At 37.2% G+C, this 24,496-nt stretch overlaps 1 protein-coding gene across 7 annotated transcripts in view; it reads left to right on the top strand.

The window, feature by feature from the left end:
* Positions 1-24,496, top strand: part of nrxn2b (neurexin 2b) — a 960,343-nt gene that overhangs the window by 416,349 nt on the left and 519,498 nt on the right. For 6 of the 7 annotated variants that reach the window (XM_047385485.1, XM_047385484.1, XM_047385483.1 and 3 more), the window contains 2 exons: positions 1,584-1,885; positions 21,225-21,248. In XM_047385485.1, coding sequence (XP_047241441.1) covers positions 1,584-1,885; positions 21,225-21,248 — 326 coding nt within the window. The remainder of the gene's footprint in view (positions 1-1,583; positions 1,886-21,224; positions 21,249-24,496) is intronic. The other variant, XM_047385482.1, reaches the window with a different exon arrangement.

Here is a 24,496-nt window from a genome sequence, read left to right as displayed (position 1 = left end):
AGTAGGCTGGCGGATTTGTTGACTAGAGAGTGGGTTGAAGCTTTTGCTGTCGCTGGCAACATTCTGCATCTGTCCTTTCCCCAAAGAACATTTTTATCTGTTTTCTGTGCTTGAAGATGCATCTAAATTGCTTTATGTAACGGACGTTTGTCTATGACTTTATTTCAAAATTTTGATAGAAGTTGGTAGTAATCATCTTACAATATTTTAAGGATAAACGTTTCCAAAACGTCCTTAGCATGTATTTAACAGCTGATAAAACAATGAAAACAGAATGTAAATGGAAAAAATCAAATGAATTCATAAACTGAATTAGACAAGTACTGCTTTTTCTCACACCGATTGGATCCAGTGTCTGTGTTTTTGGAGTTTTCCCTGTTATGAACATTCTCACCGCCTTCTCTCTCTGGTGATGGCTGCAGGTGTGTGCCCTCATTTTGACAGATGCACACACAAAGTTCTCCCTGACTGTTAGACTGATGGTTGACATGTGTCCACTGTGCAAACTGTTTGTTTTGACTGGTAGTGTGTGAATGAAGCTTAATGCAGTGGAAGGAGGCCATGTGCTGTATACAGGCTGGCAGGCATCAGCAGAGATGTCAGCACCTTCTTTAAAAGGTTTCAGAATCTACTGTATTCAAATACTTTTACATAAGTTCAATGTATTGTATAGTGTTTTTTTGTGACAGACCAACACAAAGTTGCGCATTATTGTGATATGGAAGAAAAATGATAAATGGTTTTCAACCTTTAACGAAAAATACAACTTTGCTGGGCATCTGCATCTGCTGGACAAAATGTCCCCTTAACATGAGGCTTCCATCACCAAGTTTCATGGTTTGCATGGTATGTCGATCAAGGAAATGTACTGCATCATTTCCCATGTGGCTTGTGGCAAACTCCAAATTGGACTTCTGGGTTTCGGTCAACAATCTCTACTTTTTGCTATTAAGGCCAATTCTATGGAGTGCATTTCTAATAACTGGTTTATCAACCCTGGATCACTGCTGCCCCTCCAGAGTTACCATGGGCCTCTTGGCTGCTTCTCTGAGTATTGCTCCTCTTCCCAAGGCTGTCGGTTTGGGTGGAAGGGGGCATATTGGTAGGGTTGCAACTGTTCCATATTCCATTAATTTTTAGATGATGGATTAAACAACACAACGTGGGATGCCACGTCTCCACATCTTTTTTCCTGACCTCTTTGATGTGTTCCCATGCAGTTTATATGATATTGTTTGTTCTTCTCATAACAGCAGTTTTCATATTGAGATTAAATTATATATGGGAGAACTTTATTCACTAAAGTCACTTTTTATATATTTATATGTAAAAGAAATTTTAAAAATGACTTGTTTTTTGTTCACTTCAGAAATGCCCGCTGTTTTGTTTTGGTGTATCACATCAAATCTAAATAAAATACACTTAGGTTGAATGTAACGTGAAAAATGTGAAAACGTTTCAGAAGTATGAATACTTTTGCAAGAATATGGACACTGGGTGGAAAGTGGTTTGACTGTCTTTCCCCCCACAGTTTTGGTTTATATGGTTTTTTTTTTTTTCTCTTCCCTCTGTTCTCTCCTAAGGTAAGGAAGAGTCTGTTGCCACCTTCAAGGGCAATGAGTTCTTCTGCTACGACCTTTCCCTGACACCAATCCAGAGCAGCACTGATGAAATAACGCTGTCCTTCCGAACGCTACAACGCAACGGGCTCATGCTACACACTGGGAAGTCGGCAGATTATGTAAACCTTTCCCTGAAGAGCGGCGCGGTCTGGCTGGTCATCAACCTGGGCTCAGGGGCGTTTGAGGCTCTGGTCGAGCCAGTCAATGGCAAGTTCAATGACAACGCCTGGCATGATGTGCGCGTCACACGCAACCTGCGCCAGGTAAACCGTTCAAGACAGTGCTTCTGTCTACCACCGCTCGACTTTGATTCCACAGGGTTATCTTTGGTCCCATGGAGAAAATCAGATGGCCATGCTAGACTGTTCTTGTCGCCCATATTTTCTTTCCTTTTCTTTAATGTCTAAAGTTTCTCTTTTTTAGGTAGAAGCTGAACAGAAGGTCGTTCTTTGTTTCATCACCTTATCTCTTCTGTGGCTTTCTGTTTTGACCAAATGACCAAAGATCCATCTCGTTATTGTATTTAATTCATTCAAAGGAAAAACATTTAAAAGAATCAAAGTACATACCAGGGTTTGAGCTGCAGTTGAATCAATACAGAATCAAATTTGAGTTTATTCATTTAAGCAAACAAAAAAAGGTTAACAGTGTTCTGCCCTTTATTTATGCACATATTATGTCCAGATGCACAAATGAAGTGCAGCCTAATTTATGAGTGAAGCCAATGCACCTCAAAACATTTATGAATAAGCGAGTAAAATGTTCTGTGACCTGTGTGAAATGTTGTGTACTTCCATGGCAGCTTGTTTGCAAATGCACAACAAAACTTAAAGTGCTTTTGTGAATACTGGACCCCTCCATTTGCACAAGTCCTCAATTGGCAGCTGCAGATACCAGTAGTGAGATCCAATCAATTTCACTTACACTTGCCATGCTTACTTCTGCACATTTTTTTTTTCTTAAATGTAATTGGAATGAATGGTTTGTCAGTACTAATAATGGGAATTCTAAGCAGCCCAGAATGCAAAAAAAGCCTTAATGTAAATGCATTACCACAAAGCAGGTGTATCAGTTCGTTGTGTGTCTCAGGGAGGGGAAAAACATTATCAGCAAGTTTAAAGAAAAATGGATCCAAGAGCCTATACTTTTACCAGAAATCCTTCAACACAGCAAAATAAAAAAAAGAGTACTGTTATCTTATAATCTCACAACCTCTTATATAGATGGACATTGTATATCATTAGGCAATTAGATAATTTTAACATACTTGGCCTGGAGTAAACAGAGTCATGACATGACGAGGAGCACACACACACACTAAATCCACATCCAAGACACACATGCATGCACAACTGGGGTCAAAGGTGGAGCTGTGTGTGATCCACAGAGTGACACTGTCTTAATGAGTTTGGGAAGCTAACATGATTTTAAAGATTTACAGCATGAGACAATCCACCTACCACCAACTGCACCATAATGATCATTAGGCAAATGTGATACACGAGCACACACTCTAAAACAACACACTCTTGATTTGGGTGCCTTTCTCACTGCCTGATAGTCTGTATTACAGACTCAGGTGTATTTTGTGCTAGTTATTAATGAGGAATAAAGAAAATACAGCTGCACCAGTCCAATCATTTACCTTTACCATTTACTTTTGAAGTTTTAAACCTGAAGAGAAGCTCCTTCTGAATAATTTTAAACGTATGTTTCTTCCTTCCCTGTGTTTGCTTTAATCACTAGAAAAATCTACCTGAAAAAAGAAAAGACGCAAATCTCGCTGCTCAGCAGACATCAAATCAGGACGCTTAGTCCATGACTCGACTCAGAATTAACCACCCATATCATGTTGTTCAGGTGAACTCCGTTAAATCACACAGCAGCTTAAGTATCCAGTGGATCATTGTAATTGATTTAACCGGCAGGGCTGGTGTTAAGAGCTCTGTAGATTTACACCAGACCATCAGCAAAGAGGGACACAGGAAGCTGGGTATCAATGACGCTGACCACCTCTGACCTTATATTTACTGCAAGGCAAATCAATGAGAGGTAGCGAGTTATAAAGCTGTTTGGAACACACATGAGGGAGGGAGGGATAACAAAACAGTGCTGTCGAGTACACTGACATTACAAAAGTAGCATCTGAACATTGCCTTTTTTAAGAAAACAGAAACTACAGAACAATCAGAAAAATAAAAAATTCAACCGATGAGAGAAACAGAACTACCACGCAGGGCCACAGGGGAAGTTATCTCAGGGCGAGAGGCGGGGTATACCCTGGACAGGTCACTACTGCACCAAGTAAAGATAAACATCTAGTGACTGCAATGGCTCAGTTCTGCTTTAGTATTTATAGGTAAAGACTGAAAAGTGACCCTAAGACTGAAAGTAAACCTTTGGCTATGTAAGCAACTGTATAGTTTGTGTAATTAATGATTCTTATTGTGTATTTCACTAATAATCACTACTATGACAACAAAACCCCAACAATCCTTTCTTTAATTCTGAAAAGAAATCTGCTTGTACTTGATACCAGAATTTTCATGGATGTGAAGTTTAGAGACCAAACCATATTCTACTCATTACTTCCTGTGTGTGTTTCTGAGGTAGTCGGGCAGGCTCACAGAGGCAGATCTCCTTTTGATATGACTGAGATATCTGGATTTCGTGTTTTGTTTTTCTTTTTTGCTCTTTTTATCACACAGGCTGCTTTACAGTTTGTGTTTACATATTGACTCCTTAAAAATATAAATACATGCAAATAAGCATCCCAAACATTTCCACGCCATCATCTAGTTATTAAATCCGAAACTAACACAGACACATTTATTTCTAACTTGTGTCTCCCGGATTCTACCATCTGAAACAGTGGTTTGCAGGTAGTGTTGAACTTCACCCAAGGTTATAGTGGTCTCTAATGTCTTGCAACATCATGAATATCTGTCTTGGTATCAGCACCTTCCAAAAAAAGTAAAGCCTCTAAGCAGTCCTCTTTTATTTTCTGGTGTATGTTTATATTCACTCTGATTTTCTATAAAACCTATGCATTTGTCAGCTTTGTGCAGGATAAAATGAAAAAGACAGATTTAGGTGAGGTGATATGGACTCTCTGCCGACATACAAGAAAGAAAGGGGAAAGAGGGGGCTGGCGCAGATGATTACAGGCTCAGAGCTCCCCTTGGTGGAAAACACACTTGCAGTTCTGCAAGTGTGTTTTTCAGTGGTCTTAAGGGTTAGGCTTATCCTTGTGGTATATTTTGATTGGCAGGCCAGAACACTTCTCTTGACCTTTTATCAGTGCAAGTCTCTGTCCACAGTACAGGCAGAGTCCCACCCATCCTGTACAGTTCACTGTGTGCATCAGTTAGCTTAACAGCAAGCCACAGATTCTTTGTCTCCCCTCTCCCTCATCTCTGACTGGCATGATTTGCCATCACGGACATCTTGTAGACTTCAGTGCTGGGACCACACTCGCCTGTGGGACTGTGTACACTGTCTAAACCAACTTCACATGGAAGAGCGCCAGAGGCAAGGATGCTAATCTTTATGTCAGTTGTGAGCATGGACCAGTATGTGAATCTGATGTTATGATAACCTTGAGTAAAAATACCACTATATCATAGTATTTTCACCAAACTATGTAAAATGATAGTATTGCTTTTATTTAAAACAGAAAAGCAAAAACCAAATAAATACAGCTAAAGAAATCTATTCATTTCTAAAGATAAACATCTAAAATGTTCATTTATTGTTAGTTTGATTTTGATACCTAGACTGAAGCAAAATTAGAGGATAAACACTACATTTATCGGGGATTTTTTAAGCAAACTTTTAATTGCACAGGTTTCTGCTGCTTTACTCTTCATAGAGTAGCACAAGTATAACAAACTTGTTGATCTGTCAGTCAAGCTATCTCTTCAAGTTGCCAGCTGGTGGTCAGCCGCTTCCTAGACATACCCCTAGCTTAACAACAACTTTTAAAACATTGCCACTTTAATATGAGTGACGACTGGTGCTCCTTTAGTTTTCAACGACCATTGTGGGAGTAACCGTGGCAGCAGTGTTGGTCCTGTAACCAGTGGGTTGGCAGTTCGAAATTTATTTGTTGTGTGCAGGAAAAATAGGGAGTAGTCATCCTTTAGCCAGTTGACCAGCAGTGCACAGCAACAAAAATGGGAGGGGTAGAACTCAGCTACTCTGTGCTAAATGTAGCCTGCGAATATTGGTCACACCAGCCATTCTTCTGGCAGCTCATTACCAGAACTTAAAACCATAGGAATGATGTGATGAAGTATTTGAGCAGTTTTGAAACTGTAACTTTTAAACCCAGATATAGTTTATACCTTGATATAACACAAGGAATTCAAAGGTGTCCTGGGCCCATGTTGAGGGGGTTGGGGGGGCAGAACCTGGCCCTCCACCTATGAAATTATGGCCAATAATATATATATCTATGCCTGATATTTAAGTTACATAAAACCTTTCTTTTTTAATTATGTTTTTCCTCATTTTTGTTCTTGCAGTAGTGAGTAAAATCTTGTGATATGATGAAAATATTTTTGTATTATTTACCATATGTTTAATTTAGATTTTTGTTTACTTTTAATTACTGCAAAAAGTAATAAATCGATAAATATACTGAAATAAATATTTATTCATTAGATAGATATGCAGTTAAATTCAAATGTGACAATTTAACTTGTTTAATATGGTATATATATATATCACTGTTAGCTTTCTGCAGCAGTGAGATCATCTAAAAACTGTTCTTAAAAAGAATAGTAAAAAAGAAAGAAAGAGAAAGAAGAGGCTAGAATACAATATCAACCATGTCTTGAAAAGGTAAATATGAATTATGTTCTACTAGTTACAGAATGCCAGAAGTGGGGGCCCATCTCAGATTATCTTGTCCCGGGCCCAGGCAAAGCTGTCAGCGGGTCTGATCTGAATATCCATTGGCATGTCATAAGGACCTATGTCAAGTGCGTCACCCTTTAATTTGTGATATAATTTACTTGTCTGCTGTCAATTATCATATATCCACCTCTATTTGTACAAACTGATTTACCTTCTACATGTATTAATTAAATTCTGCTGTGTGAGATAGATCTCAAATCCCTCAGAAAGGTTCACTTACTCAGCTGTGAGGCAGACCATTTGACAGAAAAATAAATGTCTGAGACAGGGATGCTAGCAATAGATGAACAAAATATTTTGATCAAAGACAAATGTTTAAATTTCAAGAAATATTTCCAACCTAATCTGCATTACAGTTCTTTTCCATGTCCTGACATACCAGTCCGGCATGATATCTGTACAAAAACTGTTAAAGAAACTACTACAATTTTGCAATAAATATCTCAATGAATAAAGAATATTAAAATAAAACAATTTTTGCACTACAGAATAAAAGAAGTGAAGAATCAGGTAAAAAAGGTTGTGCAATCATGTTCCTGCTTTGATAGTTGTCTTACTTTAGCATCATTAGTTTGATCACATTCTACGTAAAATGTGTTGGGATTATTAGAATGTGCATTCCTGGTCTTCTATTCAGTCAGAAAGAACAGTCTAAATGATTTACTCTCTTTTGCCAACAGTCTAACTTGATGATTACTGGCTTGATTGTCGGCATTTGTGTTGTCGACAGGCTTTTGAGCCCCACAAGACGTCGCCCGCAGTCAGCACTAACCCAAATCTTATGCCAGCATGAAGAATAAAATGTGAACTTCTGTGTTTTTACTTTATTTGGAGGAGGAGGAGGGAACAGTCTGCACAACAGAGTGGGAAATGAAGCGTAGTGCTGCAAAGATACTTAGAGTATCAGAGCAGTGGGAGGATCAGGGCAGAACAGGAAAAGAGACAGCAGTTTGATTTTGTGCTACACAGAACAGAGGCATGCTTTCTTTGAAATCCCTAACATGACTTTACAACCTGACAACTCAACAACTATTGTGTCACAGTTTTGGGTCAGTAGCTTATTCACAGCGAGGAATAGACCCTTGATCTCAATATCTTACATTTCCTTTCTGAATTACCATTGCCGTTTTCTTTCTTTTATTCTCTCATCAACTGCATCAGCTGGTCTCTTGTTTCTGGTCATGTGCTCTATAGTTTCTGCTTCAGCCCATATGATTGACTGGATCAAATAAATGCTTTCATATACAGTCATATTCAATAAATTTGATTATCATTGAAAAGGTAATTTGTTTCACTAACTCAATTCACTAAGTAAAACACATTATAGAGACTATTTAAACACAAACTGATATTTTAACATCTGTGTTTCTCTCAATTATAATTATGTTTCACTTACAGCTAATGAAAATGAGACATTTAAGATTAGAATATTACATCAGACCAATGAAAAAAACCTTTTTTTTATTGCAGAAATGTGGGCCTAATGAAATTTATGTTGCATACCTGCTTAAATGTTGGTATTTTAGAAAGGTGCTTATAACCTGACAAATGAGCCTCATCGGAAACCATATTTTAATTTATTGAATATGATTTTATTTTCTAAATAATGCAAACTTTACAACACCGCCTCATGGGTGGCTAAAATGAGCCGATTACCATAATTTGCCTTTATTTTGTTGCTTGTTTTTTAAAGTAAGAAGTGCACCTAGGCTAAACTTACTATCCCTGTCTCGTGGCTTTGTACCATTACAGATGTAAGCTTCAGGTTTATTCACAAAATCTTAGTTCATTGGAGGCATGTCTAGGGATAGATTTTAAGACACTTCAACCATTTTGCTTTCTTGTGTGACATGGAAAATTCCAAAGAAAGCCAAGATATCAGAAAGAGAGTTATGGACTGCCACAAATGTGGGTAAAATGTCCAGATGCCTGAGTGTACTATATCCACATGGCACTATCCAGCCATCATAGTATTCAGGAGGGAGATGTGTCCCAGAAATTAACTTATTCTGGTGCAAAATGCTTCAGAACAAAAGCCAAATAACTTGTAAAGATGCTGTGTCATTGTTCTGACTACAGCTTATAAGCCTGCTGCTTCCAACCATGTTCAGAACTGAAGAAGCCATTTGGATGAAAGGTGAAACCTCTTTAAGAAATGAGAGAAGTCCAGTTGTCTCCCAATTAAGCACTTAGGATTGTCATGTAATGGATCACTAACATTCTACACCAGTTTATATCTTCACGTAGTGGAAAAATATAAACCATGGCATTTTAAGATATTATAACACTAGAAAATAAAAGCCTAATTACGAATAGAAACCAAACTGCAGTAGTTGTGTGTTTACAAAATCCACTTTGAGTGGGAGGCAATAGCATAAAAAATGAGAAAGGTTAACAGGTTGCTCTATTTAGTTTAAAAAGTATTGACAGACTTGGAGACTTAAAAGAACATGAACATTTAAAATTCACCTAAAAACACAAAACCTAGTCATAGTGTATGCCTACTGCAACACAGCCAATGTAATGCAGCATAAAAATCAAAAAAACAAAATAAATTGTCTAGGAACCCAGAGAGGCTTTGTTAAGATATGAATAAAATTAAAATAAGTTCTTTCCTATGTCTTTGGTCACTTCTGTATCCTCTCTGTCTGTGGCTGAAGAGAGAATAACCTAAATAACCTGATCCAAAATAGATGCAAACTGCTCCCATCTGCTGGACCAGATAGATGAAAATGCACCAGCATATATTGAGTGCAACCTGCTTTGTGAATCTATTAATAGGAGCGAAATAGCTCCAAAAAATGTTCACACTACCCAACTGCTCCAGTCTTCGGCTGTTGAAGAATTATTTGTTTTAACAATGTCTACCTCAAAGGGACCTTGTTGAATGATCATGTTGAAAAAGACATCCAAATAAATAATGCAGCATCATATTAACCTGTTTCTTTTCAGGGTCGCTGAAGCTCACATATCGGTGCAACCATAGTTTGGAATACACTGCCTGGAGCTAAGAGAAAAAACAAAATGCAACACCAGCGGCTGAGAGTAACAATTTAGATGACCTCTGACCAGAGACTCTGTACATAAATATGGTCATCTGGATACAATGAAACAAAACTGTGGCAGAAAGTTGTTATTTCTCATTAATGCTATACACAAGCAACATGTGCATTGTTTTATATGTTTTACTTGCCTTATTCATCTCCCAATTAAAGTGTATCAATTTCCATTTCTATCTCCTTGAGGAAGATTGATTCATACATCTGGGGTTTATCTGAAGTCGCTGGGGCAATACTGGTGGCATCAACAAACTGAGAGCTTTTATGTATCTACTGTATGTTCCAACTCAAAACTATGGTTATGAGGCATTGATCATTCATGAAAAAAAGTGAGATCCTGTATACAAACAGCAAAAATGTACTTTCTTGGTAGGGTGGTTGTGTTCTGCTTTCCAGATAGACTGAGGAGCTTTGTCATTCAGGAGTTTGGAGCTGCAGCTCCACATTAAAAGAAGTCAGATGAGGTGTCTTGTGCATCTGAGTAAGGGTTTTACTTTCTACATTTTACAATCAGGGCCTTCTCTAAATACTTTGAAGATTGACACTTTGCCTCTGACTATCACTTGGAAAGATTTAAAACATAAAAACTGATTTAAAACTAGTCACCAGTTAATGTTTTTAATTTTGTATTCAAAACTAGGGACTGACACAGCTTGCCTGCTGAGACATTAAACTTTCATCAAGAAGTATTGCTTTGAGAATTTCATTATTTAAACATCCTAATTACAGGGACAGTAAACACTAATAAACTTTTCACTAGCAGTGCCAGTTTACTTAATTATTTTATTTAGCTAATTATTTAATTTTACAATTTGATTCGTGGGCCGGTTCCAGTGAACCCTGAGAAAAACAAAAATCATTAAAAAAACAGTTTATGCATAGTACGGCACATTTGAGTCCACATGAGATACCTTAAAAAAATGACGCTTATACATAAAAGATAACAAAGACACCTTTGGGAAACCAAATGTTTCTGTTTTGTCTTTATGTGTCACAATGTGTGATAAGTGTTGAAAGATTATTTTATGTGTGAGCCAGTCCCAATGGAAAAGGTGAATCTTCGAAAGTACTCCTCCTCCTCACGGATGTTAAACAATACTCCTGTCGCAGACCACATGTACCTGTCATCGGTCATTTTGCATTAAATACCAACACCAAAGAACATTAATATGAATTTATTCCTTTTGGACATGAGGAATTTTCTGTATACTTTTCAATATTTTTCTTCAGATACCCAAATGGTAAAATTTCTGCTGCTGGCATACCTCCATACTTATCAATCACATGGCCAAGCAAGCAGAAAATTTGATGACTTGCATTATTGCTTCACTTCACAGAAAATAAATTCCATATTGAGACTAGTTTGCCTGGACACACCTTTCCTCTTTCATGTCCTTTCTCTATCAGTCTCTGAATCGTTCGGAGCATTTTCCAATCATTTCTGTGCGACAGGATCAGCTACAATTATCCACCCCCACAGCCCCCCCTCTGTCTGTCCATCCCTGGTCTTCCTCGCTTTTCACACCACCCTCCTCCAAGAAGCAGCCAGCATTCCTAAGAGAGAGGCAATCAATTCCCCTCCCTCTCTTTCCCCTCCCCTCCCTCTCCTTCTCATTTTCACTTTATCTCTCGCTTTCATTCTCGCTAGCAATTTGTCACTTAGCAACGGAGTCTGCTATGCTGTAGGTAGTAAATCCTCTCTGGCTCTGCTCCTGTGTTAACCCTTTCTATTCAGCCTAATGCTCCAGTTAGGTGCTGTGATATGATTGATAAAAGGATTTACAGATTAAGCAGGAACCAACCTTTTGATCCTTGTAGGGGCAAGTTCAACAAGAAACAAAGTGGGAAATTACAATGCTGAGTGGTAGTTACTAATACAGCCTCACTTTCAAAATGAGTCTTATAGGTATTAAATAAGTAGAAGTTGGAGGTTAGCCCATGTTTCACTGGGATGTCCAGAAAAAGGTGATCAAAATGTATTTATGAAAAAGACTGAAGCTCTACCACCCATAGTAAGAATATTATTTAGAGAGATCTTCTTACCCATATAGCACTCTTTCTTATGATGATATGGAATTGCTATTCAAGATGAGCATGGTAAAGGATTTGTTTGATGAACATAATGGTGCACTAACACCCCTGTAATCTTTTCTCAATTTACTGCCAATGACATTTTAAGTATTCCTAATGTGCTCAAGCCACGCTGCGAGGATGTGGGAGTGCAGTCGTCATATATCTGTAGGAGGCTGTGCTTTTAGGATTTCATTTTTCTTCCTGTGTGTCCTCTTCTCTGCTGATCACAGGCAGACAACTCAAGCCCAAACTACAAACCCGTTGTGATAAAACACCAGCCCAGCTGTTTGATTTTATAACAGGTAGATTTTGCATTTCATGGGAAAAGGGTAATTTGCATCATATTTTCAACCCATTAGCATTCCTCCCTGCACGCCCGTGGGCACTCACTTTCTCATCAGCTTCATTTGGCACAACCTGCTCCAGCACTTTAATGTTTATTCATACCCCTGCTTCGCAAACCTATAATCCGATAACACATCTCAGTGCCATTAACACATGCAAACAGGTGGAAACAAGTGATAAAATGGTAGTGAGATAGGTACAGGGAGAAGATGGAGATGGAGATTATGGACTAGCGCTGGACAAGTTGGTGGAGTACGCAAGTTAAGAAAAAACAAATTAGTCAGTGTTTGCAAAACACAAGTTGCTATTCTGCTTATTATGTAAAGAGTGATCTGGATGTTGAGTGGTTGTCTAATGGAACTCAAGCGCAGATGTCTGACTAAGTTGTTTTTCCACAGTTTAACATTTTTGTCAATCTTTTAACTGCAAGGTCATTTTATGGCATCATCAAGGCCATTTTTAAGTACTTTACATAAAAAAAAGTATGTACACCAAATGAAAAATAAGGAATTATATTAAAAGACAAGAAAGAGATTAAGATAGTTATTGTAAAATCAAAACATGCATTTATCCATTTTCTATACCTGCTTCGTCTTTACTGGGTTGCGGGGGAACTAGTGTCTATCTCCAGCACTCTGCACGTGAGAGGCGGGGTACACCCTGGACAGGTCGCCAGTCCATCGTAGGGCAACACACAGGACAAACAACAAAGCACATACCCATTCATACCTAAGGGCAACTGAGAGAGACCACTTAACCAAACAGGCATGTTTGTGGTAGGAGGCCGGGGTACCCAGAGAGAACCCACGCCTGCACGGTGAGAACATGCAAACTCCATGCAGAAAGACCCCAGGCCTGGTGTTGAACCCAGGCCTGGGGAAAGGTGCTGAAAGGCAACAGTGCTACCAACTGTGCCACTGTGCAGCCAAAATTAAAACATTAAATACAAAACATTTAGAAAATGAAAAAAATGATCATTTGAATTGAATAAGTAGCAGAGAGCCGATTGGTAAGTATTTTGTATCCACCTGGTGCTATTTACAGAGCCAGCTTGATGCATCATCTTAAAAATTGTCACTGGGTCAGTGAGAATGACCTGGACAGGTTCAGAAAACTTTCACTGGCTCCAATTCAACTTATGATTAATGATTAAGTTATACACTAAATTGCCAAGAGTATTGAGTCACCTATCCAATTTACTGAATTCAGGTGTTCCAATACCTTCCATGGCCACAGGGGTCTAAAATCAAGCACACAGACTGCTTCTGCAGGCATCTCTGACAGAATGGATTGTGCAATAAGACCTTTTGTGAAATTTCCTCACTACGAAATATTTCACAGTTTACTGATGGTATTCTTAGTGATTGGGAACAGCACCAACTGAGCCACGAAATTACAGAGCAGAGTCAGCCGATGTTGAGATTTATAGTGTGTAGAGCCTGCCAACTTTCTGAAGATTGAACAGAAACAGATTTTCATATTCCCTGTGGCCTTCAGATTAATTCAAGTACAGTCAGAGAGCATTATGGAATGGATTTCAATAGCCGAATAGCTTCATTTAAGCCTCATATCACCAAGTGCAATGCTTAAGGTGAGATGCTGTGGTGTAAGGCATAACTACTTCATGTAAAGCAGTGGAGGCTTGTTTTCTGTTTCGTAATGAATCATGTCTCTTTGTTTGGGAATCCAGTGGTTAATAATGGCACGCTCATGACTGAGTTTTGTCAGTTGGAAAGTTTGTTGCAGAGAAGATGGGGTCTGTTTCTCAGGAGTTGGTCTAGGCCCCTAACTTCCAGGGAAATGAACTCTTAATGCTGTAGCATTCCAAGACATTTTATACAAATTTAAGCTCCCAGTTTTATGGAAACAGTTTGCAGATGGTCTTTACATATTTTAACATGACTGTGCAATAGTGCAGAAAGGAGAGTGTGGACCGACATCCTATTTAACCCAATGGATTAGGAATTTAAAGTCAAATTCATGTTTTAAGGAAGATGAGCAAATACTTTTGGCAATATAGTGTATATCTGAAATGACACTATGGTCAAGCTCAATTTTAAGACTATTTACTCATGAAACAAAAAAAACCATTTTCAATTCCAATGATTATTTAACTGTTTTTTATTCAAGGAGTCCCTCTGGGCCTTATGTGGCTCTAAATACCCTGAAAGCCCTGATCGTTCACCACTAAATAACATATATGGAGTAACTGTTAAAAATTAAGGGAATTCGAGTTTAATGATTATAGTATGGTTCTTCATAAACTGAGTCCTTCAAAGTCTCCAAACCAAAGTTATCAACTTTTAATCAAATGATTCTGAATTATGAATCTGACTCTCCATCTAAATAACTAGCTGTAGTCCTTTTAAAACCAGAAAGTGAAAGGACTGTCTTTTATTCTGCCTGATATAGTTTTAAGTCTGGGGGTTTGCTCTTTTGTTACAACTTTTCAGTAAAGTGTTTCCAGCTGATCATACAAAATCTAAACAACAGTGAGCAGCTGCAGGGGTTTGCTCTTAAACATGCATATTCATGTTCAGCTGCTATGGGCTCACAAACAAGAAAGAATACAACTTTGCATAAAACAGTTAAGTTAGAACTAAAAATTTGCCATGAAATAAATCTTACTTTTTTTGAGTAAGCTAAATAATGCGAAATAACAGCGGTCACTTTGTATAGATGAGCCGTCAGTATAAAGTTAAAGTAGAGGTTAACCGGGCTAAGAGAGCAGTATATAAGAGCAGTATATAACTGAAAATAATATGCACTATAATTACTTATAGGCATTGTCTCGCTAAAGTCTTCATACCAATGGAACTTTCACATTTTGTTATTTTACTGCCACAAATGGTTTAATGTGTTAGAGCAGCACAAAGTAATTGTAAATTAGAAGGTTTTCAATAATGTTTACAAAAAAATCTGAAAAGTCTGGTATTCAGTCTGCTCAGCCAATACTTTATAGAACAACCTTTCCCAAAGATTATAGCTGTGACTCTATTAGGTTATGTCTCTACCTGTTTTTCCATATCTAAAAAATTAAACTCATACCCATTCTTTACAAAATAGTTCCAGCACAGTCAAATGGGATGGCGAGACACCACAGATTATACCGGAAAATTAACCTTCTCCCAGGCCCAAGTCTCCCTAACCAGCATAATTCTGTATTTAGCTCAATCATTTCTGACCAGCTTTCCTGCCCCTGCTGTAGAAAAAGCTGAACCACAGCATGATGGCCCACAGTATCATCTTGTTTCACAATGTGGATGGTCCTTTAAGGTTGATGTGCAGAATTAGTTTTCTGCTAAACAGCATTTTGCACGTAGGTCAAAAATGTACATTTTCATCTCATCTGATGAGAGCACCTTCTTCAACATGCATGGCTTGTAGTAACTTTTAACTGGATTTCTTATGTCTTTATTTTAACTGTGGCTTTCTCTTAGCCAGTCCTTCCATAAAGGCCAGATTTGTTAAGTGTAAGACTAATAATTATCCTGTCAGCAGATTGTCACACATGAGCTATGGATATTTGCAGCTCACCCACAGTTACCGTGGGGCTCTTGGCAGCTTTGCTGATTAATGCTCTCCTTGCCTGGCCTGTCAGTTTAGGCTGACAGCCATGTCTTGGTAGGCTGGCAGTTGCACCATACTGTTTTTGTAGGCGATGTACTGAGCAGTGATCTATTCAAAGCTTGTTTTATAATTAAACCCTGGTTTAAACATCTGCAAAATTCTATGTCTGACCTGTCTGCTGTGTTCGGGGCCCAAAAAACTCAGAAATTTCTAGATTAATTTCACATATTTACTAGGAAAACTCAGATAGTCTCTGATGACAAAAGGTTAATTTGCAAGACAACAATTACAGTTTTCGATGATTGAAGGCATGGTATAACAAGGATATTCTCTGACATTGTAAACCCAGACATTTGGACCTAGGAGATGTCGTTCTGATACAGGACAATTTCAAGATGAGTATCACTGTAAATACCACTTGAACCCTAGGAAACGTTTGGCATTTTTGTCAGAAATTTCAGACTTTCTGATCTCAGAAAACATTTTCCTGAAAAAGTGTTTTTCTTACAAATTTCTGACTTCACAATGTCAGAAAATATCTTAATTTCTTTCCTGGGAAATTATAATTTGTTTCCTGCAACTTTACAAGTTTTTGACATCAGATAATATCCAGTTTTTATTTTTTATTTTACTTAATCTAGAAAGTTCTGAGGTTTTTGGCTGAAATGTACTCTTTCGTGGTGACATAGTTTTTTTTCCTTTCATCTACAATGGCCCTGTCGGCCCTCTTTACTAATGAAATCAAGTCTGCAAGCATTTGGTTGCACAATATTTTATTTAGGAGTTTTAGAGTGAAGGGAGCTGAATACAAATTCACGTGCAAAAATCTATTTTTTCAGATTTTATTCGTAAAAAAACATTTTTAATAATAAACTATAACACATTTATACCCCACTTCACAATTATGCTGTACTTTTTGTTAAGCTGTCACATAAAACCCATATAATAGTTGTAACATGACCAAATGTGGAAAGATTCAAAGGTACTAATTTCTGCATGGGACTGTATAGTGCAATATTATTTTTCATTACAATAACTGTACAATGAGGAAATTGCCAAACATCCTCAGAAGGTTTTTTTTAGATTTCCTAAAAATAGCATAGCTTAATGTGACACGTTAATTATCTGTAATCAGGAGAAGACATAAAATTGTGCCTTTAGTTTTTGTTAGAAAAATAAAGAATTAAGATAAATTATGAAAAAAAAAAAGAAACTGCAGAGGACGATGGGAAGCAGACAAGTAAACTGCGGCAGGAAAAATGTTCTGCTGCAGAATTCATGTACACACTTTAACAACTCACACCCTTATGCTGTTTGTTTGCTGACTTCTTTCCACTGTAATTGCAGTGACATTTATATTTGCACCTGAAGCCTGTCTGCCTGCTTCCATTAAGTAAACCCAGACTCGCAGAGAGGCAGACAAGACTGAATGTTAAATTGGGGGAATGTACACAGAAACAAATGTAGCTAAAAAAGCCTTTCTGATTCAAAAGAAATGATTGCATTGTCAGGCAGGGTCACTCAGATGTGTTACCAAACAGAGCTTCTTCAAAAGCATAAATACATCACCAAGCATGTGTTTATGATACAGACACTCACATTCATGCTGTCACAGAAATGTAATGTCTTACTAACCATACGTTCAGACTGTTAGGTTTTCACCTGATGATGAATAACATTTACCTCCCTACTCTCCCACTGCACAACAACAGAAGACAGCTTCCATTTCTTATTTTTAAAGCCTCAAAGTGGCAAGATATGCAAGAGAATGGTCATCAGTCTCCAAACTTTCCCAGTTACAATGATAAATCTATTTAGCCCGGGAATCCTGGCTCCACTATACTATCCATTGATCATCTTCACAGCTCTGTCATTAAATATTTATTCTGCTTATTCGCTTGTGGTCACAGTTCAGTAAAGGCCACAGAGATGGGTGTGAATAAGATCAGCAACTCAACAAGACATCGTTTTCCATCTTATTTGAGTCTGTGTGGCATCCTGCAGGGTTTCTGTAGATGCTGGCAGAGCTACAGTGGTGGCTCACACACCTACAGAGATAGCTGCACTGTTTGCGGTATGATAATTAGCTCCTTTCCTCTCTCTTCTGGCAGCATCCTTCACTACAAACATATGAAGATTTCTCATCCCAGGGGGGCATTTGAGACAGATGCAACACAAAGTTGTTTTTCTTGGCCTGTGGTTGTTTACTGCATGGGGGAGCTTTATCCGCCATCAGTAGCATCAGCATACCCAGCCTTCATTTTCCCACATGGGTCAATTACAGAAAGGGTCACAGTGGGGGCTCCAAACATGTTGGCTACGAAGAAGAGATGAGGAAGCTGCAGGATACTTCATACTCTCCTTGGAATAACTTGCCAGTTTTAGCTATTCACTATAGGTATTATTCAAGTATCTTTTTCTCTCAAAATTGTCAATACACACACACACCAAAATGATCAATGCACACACCCACCCACCCACCCACACACACACACACACACACACACATTAGCACATCCAGTTCTTTCTGTCTACGAGGTTCCTCGCTTAATGAAATGCTCTCATTATTTTGCACTTACCGCGAAAATACCATTATTATTATTATGCTTGACCCTGTGGTAACTTCACCCTTGTTCTGACCAAGATGCCTAAAATTCTCCTTTTCTAAGCTCAGGTTCTTTAAATGTTTGACAACAACCAGTTTGATCCACACAGACCTGTTCCTAAAAAGTGCTCTGACCATACATCTAACACCTACACCCTTGTAGAAACTGACATTTCCGAGTTACTTCCTAAAAAATATCAAATGGGATTTACACATGGTTTCCTCTTGTTGAGAATGTCACTTTCCCCTCTATCCCCTCACATCTTCTTGGGCTTTCAAGCATGCCAAGTCATGGTAGAATCTCTTTAAACCCACTAGATCCTAGATTCTCTCTGCTGTTTGGGAACAAAAGTAAAACAAAAGTTAACTGTGCTTGATCAGTCTTCACACTATAGGACTTTTCATCAGTGATAATGGTTCTCAGCCCTACACTTACCATGTACACGATAGCCCTTTATCTACTACATGTCTACTTTTAAACATCAGCTCCAGACATGCAGTGTTTGTATTTTAGTTTTCCTGTTTCTTATTTTTTAAGCTGCAGTCAGAATTTCAGGCTGACTCTCCTGAAAAGTAAGAGGCTTTTTGTAACTTCAGAAACCTTTGTTCTTGTTTTCTTAAAATGTACTGATGCATTTTGTCAAAGCAGTGATTGTTCAGAGAGGTAATTTCAAAATCCAAACAAAACAGGCTTTTAAGGGATCTAAAAGTTGCTGCAGCCACCTTCTACTGTCCCTTTTTCAATGAATACGATTGTCAGAGAAAATACATCTTTTTCATGTTTTGGACTTTTCAGGTTTTCTATAATATTAATTTTTTTCATTTATAAGCTGTTATTTCTGCAGCTTAGAGAAATAGAAGCAAATTGCAGTGCTCATATGCAGATTCACACCCACTTCTGAATCTTTTTTCAACTAATTAATGGATCAAGAGGCATCATTAGAGAAAGTGGGTGATGGGTGACAGCTCTTTATTTTGACCGAGCATCAGAGAGTGGGCGTGCAAAAAGTTTAACATTGGCCATTTTACCCTGTCAGGAAGGAGAATGTTTATGGTCACCACTCAATCCATCTCCTACACAGATGGCACGAACATATTCTGCCTACACATGTAGCACACCCATAAACATAACACACAGACCAATCTCAGGTCAGGAGCAGGAACAAAAAGTCTCTTTAGTTTTACTGGTTAATTTAAATTCTGGTAATGCTTGAAGTTGTGCATAATTCAGGGCAGAATCACTTCAAATAGGCATGATCATCATCACTGCAGCTCTTTTTCTTTGCTTTTGGTCCATAGATCTTCTGATTCATCCCCTTTAAATCACTTTTACCACTTAAAATCTGGTATGGTGAAAGACCAATAACTTCAACTCTAACAGAATATGGTGGCTTTGTCTATATTTGATCCACATGGTTCATGTACTGTCCCTTGTGAAAGTATCCACCCTCTATGGCATTATTCTTAGTTGGTTGCAATTTAATGTGTGAGGGTAAAAATGTATTAATATTTATAAATTTAAACAGATCTGCTTTGGGATTTTATGTAATAGACTTCCATTTGAATAAAAGTTATAATTAAGATAGCTGCAAGCGTCTGTGGGCATGTGTTTATAATTATAGCACATACAACCACTTGGATACCAAGTCCCTATTGTCAAAAACAAAGTTGCCCCAGATTCTTTAAACTGTATGAGTTCTGTTGTGATACAACAATGTTTCGGTCATACCGTCATTTTTCAGTCAAACTGAGGTCTCGGTTTTCATTGGGCATTAAATGGTGTCTTTTTATAACACTTTTGTTGTAAGAACTACAAGTCCTAATTTTCTGGAAAAACAAAACAGATTTTCTTTAAAAATGTCCCTGCATTTAGGATTCCATTAATCAATTCTTAGACACTGCTGAAGACAAACTTTATCACTAATACCTAGGTGTTTACTTTGCATAATGCATGATGTGTGATGTTAAAATATCTTATGATAGCAAAATGTTTCATTGATGAGAAGTCATTAAATGCACAGAGATGGTGATGTTATGTCTGTAACAAATAACTAATGAACATTTCTTTCTTTTTTCAGAATGCAACAGCTGAAAGGTATCTCAAACATTTCTACCGTTTTGCCTTCCTGAAGTTGTTATCTTCTTTGCAGGAATCCTCTGAATTTACTCAGTGGCAGCCCAACCGGACACTTAAATTAACCTTAGTTCTGAAGATAACTGCCGCTTTATATAAAGCAATAATTTCTTTATTTTTTTGTTTTATGAATTGCAGTTGTTATCTGTTATATACACTTCTCTGTTAGTCATCTAAAATAATTGGCTGTACCCACAAAAAAGAACACCTATCAAAAATTACCTAGACCCTATTAATAGATAGCCCTGCTGGCCACATCAGTCTGTCGCCATGGATACTAATATTGATGTACTTTTCCCTCATTTTCTCCCAATTCCACATAAACATCCCCTTTAAAAATACCCGAAGCCCTATCTTCCCCCTGTAGAGCTTGATTTGCTAACTTTTGTCTCTCTTACTAACAAGCTTCAGATTTTTTCCAGTTTGATTCTTTTCGTTAGTGAATTTAATTTTTCTTTACCTTTTATGATTTCAACAACTAACACTGTGTCATTCACGGAATGTGTACCATCTGTTATTTTTTTTCTACTTAAATTGCGACTTACATACTAACAAATGTACTGTATCCTATCCTTTTCCTTTTTTTTTTTTTTTTTTATGATTTTATGTTGAAGACCCTTTAAAACAACTAGGCACTTGCTTTCTTTATTTCTTTATTTAGATGTTTTAAAGCAAAAAAAAAAAAAAAACATAGGAGAAAAAAAAGCTTCTAGATTGTATTTTTCTATATTTTTTCTTTTATCTTTTTCTTAGCCTCAGATTGCCTATGAAGTGAGATGTTGCTTTTGCTACAGGCAATTCTATCCCACTTTTTTGGGGGTTAAGATATGTTTTCCTGAGTTTTTTTAAGGTTCATCATTATTTTTTCTTTCTCCTCCCCCTGTTTTCTCCTAAAGCACGCAGGCATTGGACACGCTATGGTAAACAAACTGCATTATATGGTAGATATCATTCTAATTGTCTTACACTTTGGTTTGCCCTGGGTTTCCGTTACTCTTTCTATTCTGTTTCAAAGACCAATCCTCCATCAATTTCAAGGTAGCTGAAGAAATCCACCTGTTTTTTTTTTATTTTAGCCCTCTCTTTGTATACATTTATACAAGTGTAACAGACTTTTACTACCCTTTATTTTCCCCTTCCTTGAAATTTTTAATGTTTTCATCTAAAGAGGTCTGCACAAAAATATATATTTAGTTTTATTTAATGTATTTATGTTTTTTACCCATGTTTTTACTCTTATTTCCCTTCTGTTTTTAAGATTATTTTTTTGAACGTCAAACACTATCTGTATGAAGAAATAAAGAATATAATGCAAAATTAATATATTTTTTAATTTTGTATTCAAGTAATTGTATAGGTTATTTAATTAACCCTAGTTCCCTCCTGAGTTGTTTAGTTTTTTTAGAGGAACCCTCTGAGGCGAGCTTATACAGCTGATTTCTCAAGCAATACATACTCTGAGACTATTCCAGTGAAAGAAAGATGTGGTTTTGTTTCTTTTATTTTAAAGACAATTACTAATTGGGGTCAGAAAACCATTGGTTGTGTATGAAACATTTAGTTATTTACTTTCATTTTATTGTGCTCAGTAAATAGTACCTTTTGAATGCTACTTCATTGCCACAAACCTCACAATTAAATAATACTTACAAATAATAGTCCCTCAGAGCCTCCAGCTTCAGCTAAGGTGCAGTTGACCCGTTTAGCAGTTGACGTTCTGGTGAAAATATTGTGCATTTTTAACAAGGCTGAGAATCCCATTGTTTAGCTGCTAGCATTAACGTGCAACCATTAGAATTAGCATATTTCTTTGCATCAATTTCTAGAGCATTTAATGGAAAGAGTACAATATAATAAAAAAGCTGACAATTTCAACACAGCTATGTTTGCTATGTTGCCAAAAGTAAGACAGAATGTTATAGGAAAACATGTTTTCTTGGGTTGTCATTGTGAAGTTTATGGCGCATTAAAGAGTATTTACAGCACTTGATTTAGTGCTAAAAGCCCTCGCTGTAAAACTGGCCTCAGATCAGGACTTGATCCCCTGCCCTTCCAGTGATTCATTATCTAGTCAGAACTGCACCCATACATGTGCACATGTAAACAGTTCAATATGGCAATAGCCACCTTACAACAGATGCGGGAATAATCTAAGTTAGATAAAATATGTTTTTGTTAGACATCGGAAGACTATTTAGGCACTTAGGAAACACTATTGCGCAATTTCTTAGGTTTGGTCTTACTTTCTTTCACTGGAAAGCCTGTCTTTAAATAAAACTCTGTCCATTGATGCAGACCCTAAAACATAAAACTATATGAGCTGTGTGTGCTCTAGCCATAACTAACACTTACATTAACTTATATTTTGTATACATTATATCCTTCATCCCTTGCATGAATATAGTAGGCTTTCCCTTTTTTTGTGTTTATTATTTTTAAATAGGATAAGACTGAGTATATATGTCAATGTATATATCCTGGCTAACATATATACATACATATATTAATTGTCCTAATATAATTAATATGACCATAAAATGTGGTAGCCATTTTTTATTTTATTTTCCTCCTGTTTATTTTTTTTATTATTTATGATTAATAAAAAAAATTAACCTACTAAAATGAATTATGACCTCACACCTTTTCTTACCAAGAAATAAATGAAAGAAAATGACACGGGAAAAACATAGAGGGGAGACAGATTTGTCTTCTGGTAAAAACAGGATGAATGTCGCAAGGATTAAATTTAGCCAGGCCATCAAAGACGGAAATAAGTATAATACCTTGGTAATTTCCCCCTTCATTTTTAAAGAAATTATGAAGCATTATAAGTTCATAGCCAGAAATACTGTAGTAAATTGTTGCAGATACAATAGAAAAACCCTAAAATCATGACAGTGAGTGATCAGTTTTAATACTAACTCTTCTATTTACCCAACGCAGACTATCTCATCTCCCCTCTGAATTTTCCCTATTCTTTAAAAAAACCTCTCTTCCCTCTTTATTTTAATCTGTGGTCATTGATCCTGGTTCCATCTTGTCCCACTTCCACCTACATGTTGACAGCATCCAGTGATTGTAATCGTCCATCTGTTTGCATGTAACAGTTGGCTAGAGCAACCTTGCACCATTAAAATGGTGTAAATGCTGCTGTGGCCCAGCACGTGTCAGTCTGTTGTACACGTGTCTTGACAGTTTTTTTTGTTTTTTTTTATGTTGTGCTCTTGAATATCACCAACAACCTTAACAACAACCTCTGTTTTTTTCCCATTTGTTTGGTGTTGTGATGCCCTTAAATTAAATTAACCTCCCCCTACAAGCTCATTTTGCTGCATCTTGCCAGATGGTTGATTTGTTTTTCTTTTTAATTTTTCCTTAACCCATTTGTGTTGTGTCAAATGGAATTCTCCCTACACCTCCATACTTCCTGCCATCTTTTTATTAACGAGCATGGGCTGTGTGTCACCCTGTTAACTTGGATGGATTAATTTTGGTTCTTCCTAAGCAAAACAAACCCCTTCCACGTGAAATAACATGTTCAGTTCAAATCTGGATCTGGTTTGTGCAATCAAATTGCAGAGGACTTTTAAAGAATCCTCACATATTCTTACCACCTTGATGAAATTAACCAAATCAGTGTTACTAATTAACTGTTCTAATTAAACCCTTGTTGTAACTGTACTAACAACCATTTTTGTGTCTGACTCTCCCTTACTTACAAAAGTACTAACAGATTCCGTTCACCCTCCAACCTTCTAAGACTTTTGGGCATCACATATTAACTCCTTTCCCCCTAACTGTTGCCAATACAGCGCTATACCGAGCTTCACGAATATTTCCAGTACCCCTGAAATGTAGCTTAGCTTTTCGGTCTACTTTAACACAATTTGTCGCTTGTTAGGAAATTTTGACATTCTGCCAGACACCTATCGAAGTCATACACTCAATGAGACCAGCTTTTTTAATCTTTTCTAATGGAAAACCTGTCGTTACTGGCATTACTACTGTAGAAATGTGTATGGATATGAATAATTAATGTGTTATGCTATTTCTATGGCATAATGTTTTGTTTTGTTTTTTCTCCTCACTGAAGATCTATGAAAATAGGCATATGTAGTGCTATAGAGATAGGGGATCCATTTTCAAGGTAAGCATTTCAAACCTTTTC

The sequence above is a fragment of the Girardinichthys multiradiatus genome, chromosome 14 (genome assembly GCF_021462225.1).
Source record: "Girardinichthys multiradiatus isolate DD_20200921_A chromosome 14, DD_fGirMul_XY1, whole genome shotgun sequence".
NCBI lineage: Eukaryota > Metazoa > Chordata > Actinopteri > Cyprinodontiformes > Goodeidae > Girardinichthys > Girardinichthys multiradiatus.
This window is presented reverse-complemented; position numbering and strand designations above follow the sequence as displayed.